Raw genomic sequence first — 13313 nt, 5'->3', positions numbered from 1 at the left:
AAAAGCATCCTATCCAGCAAGGGAGAGATGACCAGAGAAACACGTGAGACCATGCCCTCGTCCATGTCCTTCCAGTATCCCTAGGGAAAAGGCACGGTGTCCACAGGCACAGTGCTACAGGAAGGGGCCACCGGCTCTGCACAGGGACGGGCCATCTCACACCCTTGGCTTCTTCTTCCCACTCACTTGACTTGATTCCTTGCACTGAGGTTTCTGACCTCCATGTAGTACACAGAACACAAGTGCCCCAAGCTGCCCAGAAGAACTAGGGGAGTGGGAAAAAAAACCCAAAACTTTTGTGAAGGAACAAACAGGCCTCCAGCTTACAAGTGACTTTCTTGTGCACTTGGCTGGCATCAACCCGGCTCTCGCAGGCCAGTAAAACAGTTCCTGAGCCTATGGAGCTCAGTTGGAGACCCTGCTGGGTGGGGCAGCCCCACCTGAGGAGTGGACTGCTTCTGGGAGGCAGAGCAGGAGTGTCAGTCACTGTGCCTCCCCGGGTGTAGGCCATTCGATTTCTCCATCTATACACATTTATGCTATGCATGATTAATATGACAGGTCTGTTACCCCTGCGGAGACCAGGATAACAGGTAGGAGACAGGGCACTGCCTGGCCTTGAATGGAAGCCTGCTGTGCCCTTCTGTAAGCTCAGCACTGGAATCTGCTGGGAGCTGCCTGCCTGCTGGACACCATGCGGTCCTTTACCTGGTTCACTTGATTCTGGAGGGACGTTAGCAGACCTTCTCGTTGCTCATCCTGTCCCTTGAGACAGGTGAGGACCAGCGAGAGGAATGGCTGTTGACTCAGGAGAGACATGCTGCAGGAAGGAAGAACAGTAAGGTCAGCTAGCACCTGCTGCTCCACCCATCTCCTGGGGCCTGTCCCCTGGGTGTCTGCTCCTGTGTATTTACTATTAGATGAAGGGGGATAGGGAATAGCCAGAGAGGCCTGGAAAGTTAAATCACACCTCTGCTTACAAGGTTAAAGATACTAATGGTTCTAAATGAGCGGATAGCAGATAGTGCTGATGACAGAAGGCACCCCAGGGAGGTGAATCTGCACTGCTGTGAGTGCCCTGGGGGATCGGGATGGAATACAAGGAAAAACTGAGAAATTTCTCAGCCAACACTCTTATTTTAGAGTCTAGGAAACAGGCTTCTATGTATGTTATGAAAATTTGGGGGCTTTGCCTTAAGTTTTCAAGACCAAACAGCAGGGTGTTGGTACAGTTAGGATCAGCTGCAAGATCTGAGGATTCCAAAAATGGGGTTCTTGCTAGTGACCTAGGGGTACCACCAGCCTAAAGCCATGGGTAGTGGGGCATCAAGGCATTTGGCAAAAATTCTATTTTAAATTGTTTTTTTAATAGAGTATCTGCAATTAGAGAACAAGGATGAATCCATGCTCCATTGGAAAACAAAATCGAAGATAAAATATTAAGCTTCATCTCACAGGGGCAGAATAGGACACTTTCAACCCGGGAATACCACCTGTCTGCCCAGTGAGAGGGAAGTGAGGCAGTATAGACATGAATGGCACCAGCAAATGCAATTTGAGAGGTCAGGAAGGGCAGCCACTGACAGTACTGCCAACCACGAGATAAGGATGTGGATGTCTGGAATGTTTACGAAATACAAGGAATCGTTTTTTCCTTTTTATCGGAATGCTGAGTCACATTGTTGGGGTTTTAGTGATCAATAACAGTGATCAAAAAATTAGTTTATGGCTTAGAAGTTTTAATATCTAATCTAGCACAAGAGCCCTAAATGTCAGAAATATTGGTAAGTACTTCAAGGTTCAGCATGCCAATAATTACAAAGTAGCTCTGTGTATTTTATTTTATTTTTTTAATTTTTTATTGTTGGTTGTTCAAAACATTACAAATTTCTTGACATATCATATTCCACACTTTGAAGCTCTATGTATTTTAAACATGAGTACCTAATTAATAAGAAAGTTAGAAATAATTAAAAATAAAATCCAGAATGCAGGCGGCTCTATAGATCCCATTCATGGATCAGATGTGGGCCTTGGAGTGGACAAGTTCAGAGGCCAGCAGGGATCTGGATGCACAAGTGAAGTTGAGAATGAGTGTGGCAAATCTCACAACCTGGAACGTTTTAGGAACAGGGACTTTCCTAGAAGAAGATTTTTCATTCCATTTAAAAACTAAGTTTCAGTGGGCGTTGGGTGTAAGAACCGTCAGGTAGAGCGTACTAGAATTCCTCAGCTGTCCTTCAAACTCCCCCAGAGACACCCCAGGAGCCTACCTTTTCTGTTTCTGTCTATCACGCTCCTTTTTGGAAGAAGAACCCAAGTGCTGCCCCTTCTCCAGCTCTTCCCCAGCAGCCTTCAACACCCGCCCCTGCACAGAGGTGGGCAGCCTGGCGATGAGGGGGGCCACCAGCCACACGCCCCTGCGTTCAGAGGAACTAAAATCAGAAATAGGCGTTACACCCGAGCAAGCCTGAGTCTCTGCTCTCACAGTTCCACAGAAACTTCAGAGCACAACTCTGGTGCACCAGAAGCACACTACCCCCAATTCCCTTTGATTTCTGCACTATCTTTCCTGAAGACCAGGCCCCTGGTCACACTTGCCACCCACAGTTACCCAGGGGAGCAATGAAAGGTGCTTCTGGGAGGATACCGTCAACTGAGCTATCTTTTAGCATTTTTCTTTTTGATTCTGGCTCTATGATTAGTGATAATCCTTTTGTCCAACAAACAACACTCTTTGATCATGCTCACAACATGAAATGTTGCTATGTATAATCATACTAATCACAATTTTTTTTAATTTTAAGATTCACCAGCTATATTTTTTATCAAAATGATGAGATACAAATCTTCCTTTCATGATTCAAGGATTACTTTGCGATTTCATATGCCTGCTGGATCTAAATCAGAACTCAAATCACCATGAGGCTTGTGAAAAGCTGCCAGTTACTAGAGGTGGCCAATGCGTTTCTGAGATGCTGAATATCCAGGAACACAGTAGCCCGGGGGATGAAGGTCAGGTGTCCATGTGCATTCATAACACCAGTACTTACAAAGAGTCTGGGCCCGACTTAACCAAATAGTGAACACACTAAGATATCTCCTGCCCTGGCTTTGCCCTTTAACCTATTAAATAACAGTAACTGTCACTTAGCAGTCATTATTCTCTTCACATTTTCTGCAGCTTAATGAAAAAAAAAAAAAAATAACTGAGTTATGCGAATGCAATTGCCCATTACGTGTGTAAAGTTCAAGACAGCCCAGTCAACTACACAGAAATACCTGAGAAAGGTCTTGATTCCATTTTGCCTCGTGCTACTGGTATCAGCGCCCCCGTTGCCACTGGGGTGGAAAAGGCCCATGCCAGAGTGCGAGGAGTTGTTGTTCAAGTCGGCGGACTGCTGGAACACCTCAATGGTGGCCTTCGCAATGTTGTCCAGCAAGTTGTTCATTTCAGCCACAGACCCGGAGCCCTAGGGTGGCCAGAGAGAGGCCACGCATGCGGCTGGGTTATCCCAGGCAGCAGCCCGACTTTGCTCCCCGCAGCTCTTCCCACCCAGGCTTGTAACAGCTACTCACAGGGTCCTTCAGGCACTGCTTGATCATTAGCTGAAGTTCCAGCCAGGACTGCCTCAATGTCCACTGCTCCAGATTCTGGGGAAAACAGAAGGATTGAAAGTAGGCAACCCATGTCAACACACAATCAGTCCTGGCAGGACACCCACTCTCAGGAAAGAGCAGGGTGATCTTACACAATACAAGTATTTACATGGGTAAAAGGATCCAATCCTGTTACATATATTCAAAAGGATAAATAGCATCAATATAATGTTCCTGACTCAGCTAGGAACTAAAAACGAATAAAACTAAAATTTTGACTCACAATATCCAATTATCTAATTGACCCCATTCCAAAATGATTTCACTAATTCTTGAATAACATATTTAAGCCTGTCCCTCCCTGCAGATCATTTCTCAAGTAAATACAGCACGGACTTAAAATACCAATATTTATCTGATGATTATATACAATTCCCAGCATCTACACCTACCTAGCACTAACTCGTTGCCATTCTACAGGAAAGAAAACTGGGGGAATAAAAACCAGAGTTGACCTGCATCAAGAATTAGCAATGAAAGGGGAAGAACCGATCCCTCTTCTCGCAGTGCACGGCGTGCTGAGGGTACCTGCAGGATGCGCTTGATGTGCTGCCTCTGCAGGTTGTCACCCTCCGCGCACTCCTTGAGGCCGTGTGGGTAGCAGATGAGCTGCAGGAGCTTCTGTGCTTGCATGTTGGAAAGCACGGGGTCCAGTATCAGCTCTTTGTCTGTACACAACCTTTCAGGTTCTTTTAGGCAATGTTCTCCTACCCATTCCTGGAAGGAAGAAGGCCATTTGTTGGACAGCAACTGGCTTTCCACATGTTTATGTAACATACACTTAAGTCAGAGCAAAATGACATGTGAGACCGAGGAGAAGCTTCATGAAAAAATAACCCATAAAAATGTATCTGCAAAAAGTGTTAGGTACAAAATTTCTGGCATTTTGATTTCTTAAAAATACAAAGTGGAACCTAAATGAGGAAAAAAATTGGAAACAGATGAGCAAAAAAAAAAAAAAAAAAAAAAGAAAAAGATAATACTGGAATATGTTTTCCACTGGTAAGAACATAGGATAAGATATTTAGAAATTTTTCTCTTTATGATACTATGAATATATTACCATTATAAAAAATAACTGTGCACATCTATTTGCCATACAGTTATTATTATAATTTTGCTGAGTCAATGAGCCTGCCAAAAACTTAAGGAAGCTCTATGCCTAGAGCTGATTGCCCTCTGGAGAGTGGCTACTCAGTTAAATTTCTTAGCAGCTTTGCTTCACCATTTTTTCAAGTGCAAATTCTTGTACTAAATGGTTTTAAAAATCATCAGTGTTAAAAGTTTCATTTGACCCTATATGTGTTTCAGATGAAGCCTCTTTTGAAACCACCATGCCAGTGACCCGATGCTAACCATCCATTAAATAAGTCGCCTGTGGCGTTTATAAGATTTCACATCCAGACACCCCATCAGACCACAGACCACTGAAATCAAGCTCAGGTGCTGGTACCCAGATATCAGTATTTTTTTTTCCTAAGCATCAAATCAATCATTCATCCATTCATTCCATCAATTTTCGCTTCTAGCACTGACAGGCTGAGCCTCCCAATGGGCTTGGACCTCTGGGACCCACTGCAAGAAGTCCACAGCAGGCCCAGCCACCACCCTTCCTGCACTCGCCTGCCTGCTGGCTTTGGTCAGATCCAGGTATCAAAACAATTGCAAATGCCTCTGGTGATAACAGGGTGCACTCACAGTGGGGACCAAGGCACAAGTGCCCCTCAGCTCTACGTCACTATTTAGTGGACTTTATCATGGTGACCACAAACCTACAAAGTACAAAACATGGTCTTGATGACTTGACCTCTGTAGCAAAATACAAAACATATAGGGACTTCAAGGATACACCCGAAAATAACAAAACTGGTGAGCTGGGGCAGGGAGGAGAAAGGGATTTGGGAGGAAGGACACATTTCTGATTATACTCTTGTGTGTAGTTTAACTTTTGTAAGTAGTTATTCTATAATAAGGCTGAGGGAAAAGACTCTAAACTGAATGCAAACAGAAACAAATGAACCCAACTTGATTTCAAATTAGGAATGTATTCATACTAAGGGAGAACGCCCAAGTAATTTTTTTTTAGTCTTTTTTTTAATTTAAAATTTTGTATTTGTTCTAATTAGATATGTATGACTGCAGAATGCATTTTTACGTATCATACATAAATGGAGTATTAATTCTTATTTTTCTAGTTGTATACAATGTAGAATTACACCTGTCATGTAACCATATATGTATATAGGTTAATAATGTCTGATTCATTCTACTATCTTTCCCACCCCAATATCCCCTCCCCTTTCTTCACTCCCCTCTGTCTAATCCAAAGTACCTCTATTCTTCCCTAGCAATCTATACCCTTATTGGGAATTAGCATCTGCATATAAGAGAAAACATTCCACCTTTGGTTTTGGGGGATTGGCTTGTTTCACTTCTCATGATATTCTCTGGCTTCATCCATTTGCCAGCAAATGCCATGACTTCATTCTTCTTTAAGGCTGAGCAATATTCCATTGTGTAAATGTACTACATATTCTTTATTTATGAATGTACCTTTTTCCCCACATCCTCACCAACATTTATTGGTGCAAGTATTCTTGATAATTGTCATTCTGACTAGGGTGAGGTGGAATCTCAGTGTAATTTTAAGTGGCATTTCTATAATTGCTAGAGATGTTGAACATTTTTTCATATATTTGTTGGCCATTTGTATTTTATGAAGTGTCTGTTCAGTTCCTTAGCCCATTTAATGATTGGGTTACTTGGGGGGAGGGGGGTTGGTGTTGGGTTTTTGAGTTCTTTATATATCCTGGAGATCAGTGTTCTGAGGTGCATGTGGTAAAGATTTTCTCCCATTCTATAGACTCTCTCATTACATTATTAATTTTTTCCTTTGCTGAGAAGAAGCTTTTTAGTTTGAATCCATCCCAGTTATTAATTCTTGATTTTAACTTCTTGCACTTTAAGAAAGTCAGGTCCTGGCTGACATGGTAGAGATCTGGGCCTAATATTTCTTCTATTAGGCACTGGGTCTCTATTCTAGTGCCTAAGTCTTTGATCCACTTTGAGTTAAGTTTTATGCAGGGTGAGAGACAGGGGTCTAATTTCATTTTGTTGCATATGGATTTCCAGTTTTCCCAGCACCATTTGTTGAAGAGGCTATCTTTTCTCCAATGTATGCTCTTGGTGCCTTTGTCTAATGTGAGATCACAGTATTTACTGTAAAAAGTAAAAAGTGAACTGCAAAAACCTTTCCACTCCTCTTGGCAGGCTTGTTAGGCCTAGTGGTAGATGCTAACAATTTGGAAATTATTTTATGTGTACTTTGTAAGTAAGTAATAATTTATTGATTTTATAAGGAACCAAGGTTCTTACTATGCAGAAGGCTATAATAATATGCAATGCTGCAAAGTAAAGCACAGCTTTGCAGGTTGGCGTGGAACTGGGAGCATCATGTGAACTCATAGTCACACACCGTGCGCATTCACTTTTGTCCTAGCTCTTTCCACTAAGAGAACCCAGGAGCAAGGGTACTCCATAGCAATGAGTATACTCAGCATCCAGACCTTGTTTCTAAGTATCACTCTCCTAATTCTCAAGGTAATTCTGAGGCAGGGCAAGTAAAAGAAGGAGCAAAAATAAGAAAATACTTTAAAACAAACAAAAATGACAAACACCAGGATAAAGGAGTCCCACTAAATCTCCCTGGAACCATATGAGTGTTAAACTTCCCTTCCTGGGACAGGACCTTATGACTCATGTGGATCATAAGTAAGGAGACAGGGAAGAGGGGAGGGTCTTCCCTAAGCAGAACATACATTGACACTGTGGAGGGGAGGGAGTGGGAAGCACCTTGGGGAAGGCAGGCTTGGACAAGAATCAGGATGACTGCTCTGAGGTGTGCGGGAGGGGAATGAGGAACAGAGGTCGGCAGCGTCTCGAGGGACTCCCCAAAGGTTGCCATGCAGAGCGAGCAGCGCAGACCACACAAGGAAGACCACCCAACCAAGGCCAGCACCACTGGACAGGCAAGGGCACCGTGTGCCTTCAGAGCTGGCTACCTGGAGGACAGACACTGCTTCTAGTCCTGAGGCAGGGTTGTGTGGCCTGCAGCAAATCTACAGGAAAACCCAGTCAGTTCCAGCACTACCACAATAAGGACCAACTAGGAATGTGCCCAGCAAGTGACAGCATAGTACCACACCAAGACTAAATCTTCTGAAATGTTAGCAACTACGCTGTGGTTATGGTATGAAATGAAGACGGAAGTCTTCAAAAATAAAGAAGAATAAAGTACGCCATCTACCTTGAAAGGGTTTAAAAAAAATACCTATATCTGTATCTATGTTCACACACACAAATAGATTTACAAAGCATATATGGCAAATGTAAATGACTACTCTGTCTAAAGGGTATAAAGGATCACTTTATTCTTGCACCTTTGCAGCAAATTTGGAATTATTTCAAAATAAAGCTAGTAGGGGATAAAAACCCACCTATGTACAGGTTTCCTACAATAATGAACACCTTTCTCCAAAAGAAAGGACATATTTTAAGGAAAAGGCAAATTAAATTGCTGGAATACCTGCTGGCAGATGGTCCTCAGCACGTATCGAGCATATTCTCTTAAATTGGCCGTTTCTATGGAGATGCTCTTCGCGCAGGGCTTCGAGCTATGAGAGGCAGGCCAGACGTCCTCCGAGGCCCCTTCCCGCCGCAAACTCCTCATGGTGAAGTCATCGTTCTTTAAGGAGCTGACACTGTTATTGCCAATTTTGGCATCTCCTAAATAACAGAATCACAAAAGCGAAGTCATGAAAGTTCAAAATACCACCACATACTGGAGAAGCAAATGAGGCTAGCTTTGGGGGGATTTAAAATATGTGAGTAGCATTATCATTGCATAGCCAGTCAGCCAGCAATCCAGAGAATGAATCAAGAAAACGGATGAAGAACCCCGAGGACTACGAATCAGACACAAAGAAAAAGCAGGCCGAAACTTGCTCCTTCTTTTGTTTAAAGAATTAAGTATACTTTCACCAAACTTAGAAAGACCATCATGAACCACACTTAATAATCACAGAGCATTGATTTCACCAACATTTGATGCATCAAATTCATTTGACTTATTAGACAAGGAAAAAAAAAAAAAAAGAATGGGTTACTCACCCTTCTAGATGTCCCTTTTCCATTTCTTCTCTTACAATGACTTATTTTCTATCCATAGGTCAAGAGAAAAGTTTTGCCTTAGCCCACCTTACTACCAACTTCTGGACAAGAGATATATTTCCCTGGGGATGGAAAAGGGCAACGCATACTAAGGCAGCCCTGGAAAGCAGACGCTTTCCATCACCCATGTCTGCTGGCTTCCTCTCTGACAGCCAAGCGAGACCCCCCTTGCCTGATACTCCCTGACAGGCTCAGCCAACACCCCCAGGAAACTGCTTCCTCCTCACAAAGTTCTGGGAGAAAAAGGCCACACAGAACATATCCGGCAGCTGGAATCCCCAGCCACGAGACACGAAACCCTGGCCATTGTAAAAGCCGGGTGTGCTTTGGCTGGCAGGAGGGATGGCCCAGCAATAGCAGGGCCTAGCTTCTGCCCACCCACAGGGGCCTGCCTTGTTTCCTGGGACCCACGGATGAGTCTGGATTGGGCCTTTGCTGCCTGAAACTAGTGGGCAAACAGCCTGGGTTAGTGCCCAAGGCCTGTTAAAACCCACAGGCCCACCAAGAAAAGCTCTGACTCTGCTGAAAATATACCAAAAAAATCTGAAAAATCAAACTGGCTTAATTAATATTTACTTGCAAATTCTCAAGAGGAGGAGAGGAATACATTACCACATATTCCCCATTAACACACAAATACAAAAAGTACTGTTCACCCACGGGAGTTTACTTAATCCAACAGAGATTCTCAGAAGCAAAGATCTTGAAAGACCAAATTCTAAAGTAGCAAAGTGCATCCTCCACGCTCAGGTGCCAAGACACACTACAGCTAGCCTCAAACAGGAACCACAGCAGGTTCCACGGTCCCACCCCCATCTCAGCAGACCCACGGGGAGGGAGCTGGGACGACGCTGGTCAGAACACAGGGAGGCAGAGACACTAAAACCTCTACAGGAACAATCCAAAGACACACACCACTGCAGGCCCAGGTGAGGACCTGGCAGTGACATCAGTGACCGGAATGCGGGAGGTGGCTTGGGAGGAGGTGCTGGAATCTTTTGCAGCTGTGTGGTCAATAGAGTACATGAGGCTGTTAGGCCATGGCTCTGCTGACCTTCACTGGGTGTATCCTGACCTTTCAGGCCTGGAGGATTTGCCATATTATTTGAATATTCAGAGGTAGGCAGATTTTACTTGGGATCAGACCAGTGCTATAAATCAAAGAGCCTGTGTCCACATGGCAGTCATCTTGGTTTCTGCCATTAAAACTTCGGTCACTTACAGATTCAGGCTTCCAAAGTTAATTTAGTGAAAACCTAGTTCTTGCTGGTTTCTCAAATGAGCCTTAGAAATAACAGGGTAACAAATCTAGTCCCTAGGTTTGTATGTTCAGTAGGTCCCATGAGCCACCCTTCCCTTGAGACACCCTCAGAGCAGGGAAGTGGGCACTCTTGCCCCAGGACCTCCTCAGCTCGAGCAGAGGCTGCTGCCCATAGCTGGCTCTACCCTTCACTTTGGCTACAGAATCCATGGGCATTCCCAATTACAGACAAAATACACATTCATATGTTCTTTTCAAGTGAACTTTTAATAGGTAATTTTGTGAAAACTCTGGTTTTGTTGTTTTGTTTCTGTGGTACAAACAATTGAACCCAGGGCCTCATGGAAAAATGTTATTGTTCCTTGAATCCTCAGGCATCATTTGTCAAGCATTACAGAATTCTGTCCTCACTTGTGTCCTTTAAGACCCACCTAAAGCAGCTCCTATCATTCAGTTATTCTGTTTTGATCAAAGGGAGCTCACTAAGAACATAAGAGGTAACTATTATGTAGTCAAGTCTAGAAGAGGGTATTCAAAATTGGAATCAAGCACTATGAACTCAAGTCTTCCAACCATTCACATTCCTTATGACATACAGAAGAAAATGTCATCGACACTTGATGGGCAGAAGACAGTGCTGTCACTCCAGGAGCACATACACAAAAAAGATATAAAGGACGTCTTGGACACTATGAATCAGATGGAAAAAAAAAATCACTGTGACCGCGAATACCGATTAATCAATAATACAAACATCATTGTGATTATCACCTGATTCATGAATAAAACAGACAGAAAAAAATGTTCAGGGTCTCCAACTCAGCAGAAGCACTCGGACTAAGCTCCAGGTTTCCTGGTATTCTGCACCTGGAACACAGCCTGGCTGAGAGCTAAGCCTTCGGGGATGTCACCACGTCATCCCTGTCCTTCCTTGGGTTGTATTTCTGCCAACAATTGAAGGCAAAGCAACCCTGTCTCAGAATCTACGTCACATCAGAAGGAGCATCAAGCAACTAAAACAGAACAATAGTATGTGTATTTAAATACCCCCAGGGTCACTAGAGGAGGGACAGAAATTCTAAGAGCCCTATTGCCCATGGACTCAGGGAAAGCCAGCTCTCTTTTTCCAGGAGAACAAACAAAACAAACCAGGTTTTCAACAACATTAATTAGATTTTGAGCTGAACACAGATGGTTTTGCCTCCACATCTGGTGATCAGCCAAGAAGTGCAGAGCCAGGAAGGTCTTACCGAGCATCATGATGGCTTTCAATACGGCAAAAACCGCTCCCACTTCAATGCTGTTGTGAGCAGCAGCTAAGAGGTGTCTATCGCAAGATGATCTTATTCCGGGGAAAGGTTTGCCTGTGAAAACAACAACAAGCCTTGAACAGTCTCGTCACCGTCATTAATGATCTTCCGTAATCACCCCCAGCCGGCAGGGCCTCTCACTGTTGGGCTGTGGGCGCTTAATTGCCACTGGCCTGCTTAACCTGAGGCTGGGGTTCACTAAGACACACTGCCAGTATTCTTACTTAACCTTTTCTTAATTATTAATTGTTAAAACAATGTTTTTGCTCCTCAGAGAGATGTAGCAAAAAGATTAGCAGGATTCCCACACAGACATGCCCACATGTGGATGGAAGGGATCTAAGAAGAGGCTTTACTAATACCCTAGGAATCATTGCTTACCTTAGGAAAAGGATAAGTGAGTCACCATCCCCTTAAGTCGGGATGGTGGGGCTCAGAACTGACATATATAGTATGTTTTCCGGCCGCACTGCCCGCCAGGATGACCTGGCCTAAGAGCAGAGGTATTTTTATTGACTGTTAACTCCCGGTTTTGATTTCTCAATATTTCCTGATATTACATAAATGGAAGGTGTTGCCAGCCCTCCTAGTGGCACCCTCTCACTCCTTCACTGCCCCCAGATCAAGCCCACAAAAATCGGGAAGGAAATCACAAAACGTAGAGCCCACACGGTCACTTAGAACCTAGAGCTCCAGCCTCTGTCCACTGACATGCTGCAGCCAGCTCACCGGCGGCTTGAGGCAAGAAGCAGGCCTGTGGCGCGCGGAACAGATGAAGCAGCAGTCGGCAGGTCATCCTCGCCCCGGGCTCCGCGTCTGCATCTCCACAAGCTAGAAAGCAGGACAGAAAGACAGGCCTCAGGCTTCCTACTAAGTTAAGTCTTCTGCTCTAACCTACATCAACTCTCCTTAGAGCAAGAAAAGTAAGCCCTCTCTTCTGAGATGGGAGTGTTCCTAAGGCAGGTTGGGGAGAGCAACAGCCTCCCATTCCCTGCCTCCAGGGCTAATGTGCTGGGGTCTGGGCTGCCCTGCCACCTCTAGCCACCCCCAGCACACATACAGCTAGAATCTCCTACTGCACCCACCCTGTGCTCTAACAGCCCGACCCACCCCTCCAAGGCAGCGAGCCCACAGCCAGCACAGCTCCCCAGGCTGCCTTACCTGCCGCTAGGAGAGAGGGGAGAGCCACGTGCTGCACGACGTCCTCCAGGGAGAAACACTGTCGTGCTATCAGAATAGCAATGAAAGTAGCTAATGAATCATGGAATGAAAGGTCACTCACCTTCAAGAAAAACATTGACAGGTTTTAATACCTGACACCCTTCTCAGCCACATCAAAGATCAATACCTAAGAGAATGTAGGCAACACCCCCAGGAGCTCAGTCCCACCATGAACCCACAGGGAACAGCCATGTGAGACTGTTACCCCCCAGGCCTGTTTCTATAAGACAAACCTTGAGTCTACCCACCCCCCAGAGCTACAAGAGGACACTGGGCTATAGCTCATGAACCCACAACTGAAAAAAGACAAAAAATACAATCAAGAAATCACTAAGGGATGTGTGAATGCACCCCAATGTGAGTCGGAGTAAGTCCAGAGGATGTCAGAGAAAACAGAAAATAGGAGGGCCCCTTAGCAGAAAGACATGCCTGACGGTGTTCTGGAGACTCTTTATGTGGCAACTAACAAAGATGCTCAAAGGGACTAAATGGGTTGTGAAAACTCTGAAAGTTTCCAACTAACTCCAAATTGCAAAAGAGGAAGAAAATCAATTCATAGTGAAATCTCTGACTTTACAGACTCCACGAAACACGTGCACAAGATAATGAGAAAAATGACTAATAGCGGCCTT

The 13313-nt window shown here is 44.4% G+C and overlaps 2 protein-coding genes across 5 annotated transcripts in view; one reads left to right on the top strand and one right to left on the bottom strand.

Annotated features, from left to right (window-relative positions):
- Positions 1–13313, bottom strand: part of Med12l (mediator complex subunit 12L) — a 263138-nt gene that overhangs the window by 35507 nt on the left and 214318 nt on the right. For both annotated transcript variants that reach the window (XM_027934055.2, XM_027934056.2), the window contains 9 exons: positions 12622–12742; positions 12190–12291; positions 11401–11514; positions 8246–8445; positions 4189–4377; positions 3580–3654; positions 3283–3473; positions 2274–2435; positions 709–820 (listed from right to left, as the gene is read on the bottom strand). In XM_027934055.2, the coding sequence (XP_027789856.2) occupies positions 709–820; positions 2274–2435; positions 3283–3473; positions 3580–3654; positions 4189–4377; positions 8246–8445; positions 11401–11514; positions 12190–12291; positions 12622–12742 (1266 nt within the window). The remainder of the gene's footprint in view (positions 1–708; positions 821–2273; positions 2436–3282; positions 3474–3579; positions 3655–4188; positions 4378–8245; positions 8446–11400; positions 11515–12189; positions 12292–12621; positions 12743–13313) is intronic.
- P2ry12 (purinergic receptor P2Y12) overlaps positions 1–13313 on the top strand; it is a 42282-nt gene that overhangs the window by 3140 nt on the left and 25829 nt on the right. The window contains exon 1 of one of the 3 annotated variants that reach the window (XM_071615524.1): positions 5282–5310. The exons of the other annotated variants lie outside the window; for them this stretch is intronic. The gene's annotated coding sequence lies outside the window, so the exon portion shown is untranslated. Of the gene's footprint in view, positions 1–5281; positions 5311–13313 lie in introns of those variants that run through there. 3 annotated transcript variants of the gene reach the window in all.

The sequence above is a fragment of the Marmota flaviventris genome, chromosome 8 (assembly GCF_047511675.1).
Source record: "Marmota flaviventris isolate mMarFla1 chromosome 8, mMarFla1.hap1, whole genome shotgun sequence".
In the NCBI taxonomy this organism is placed as follows: Eukaryota; Metazoa; Chordata; class Mammalia; order Rodentia; family Sciuridae; genus Marmota; species Marmota flaviventris.
The sequence above is the reverse complement of the archived record's forward strand: the minus strand, read 5'-3'. Positions and strand labels throughout refer to the sequence as shown.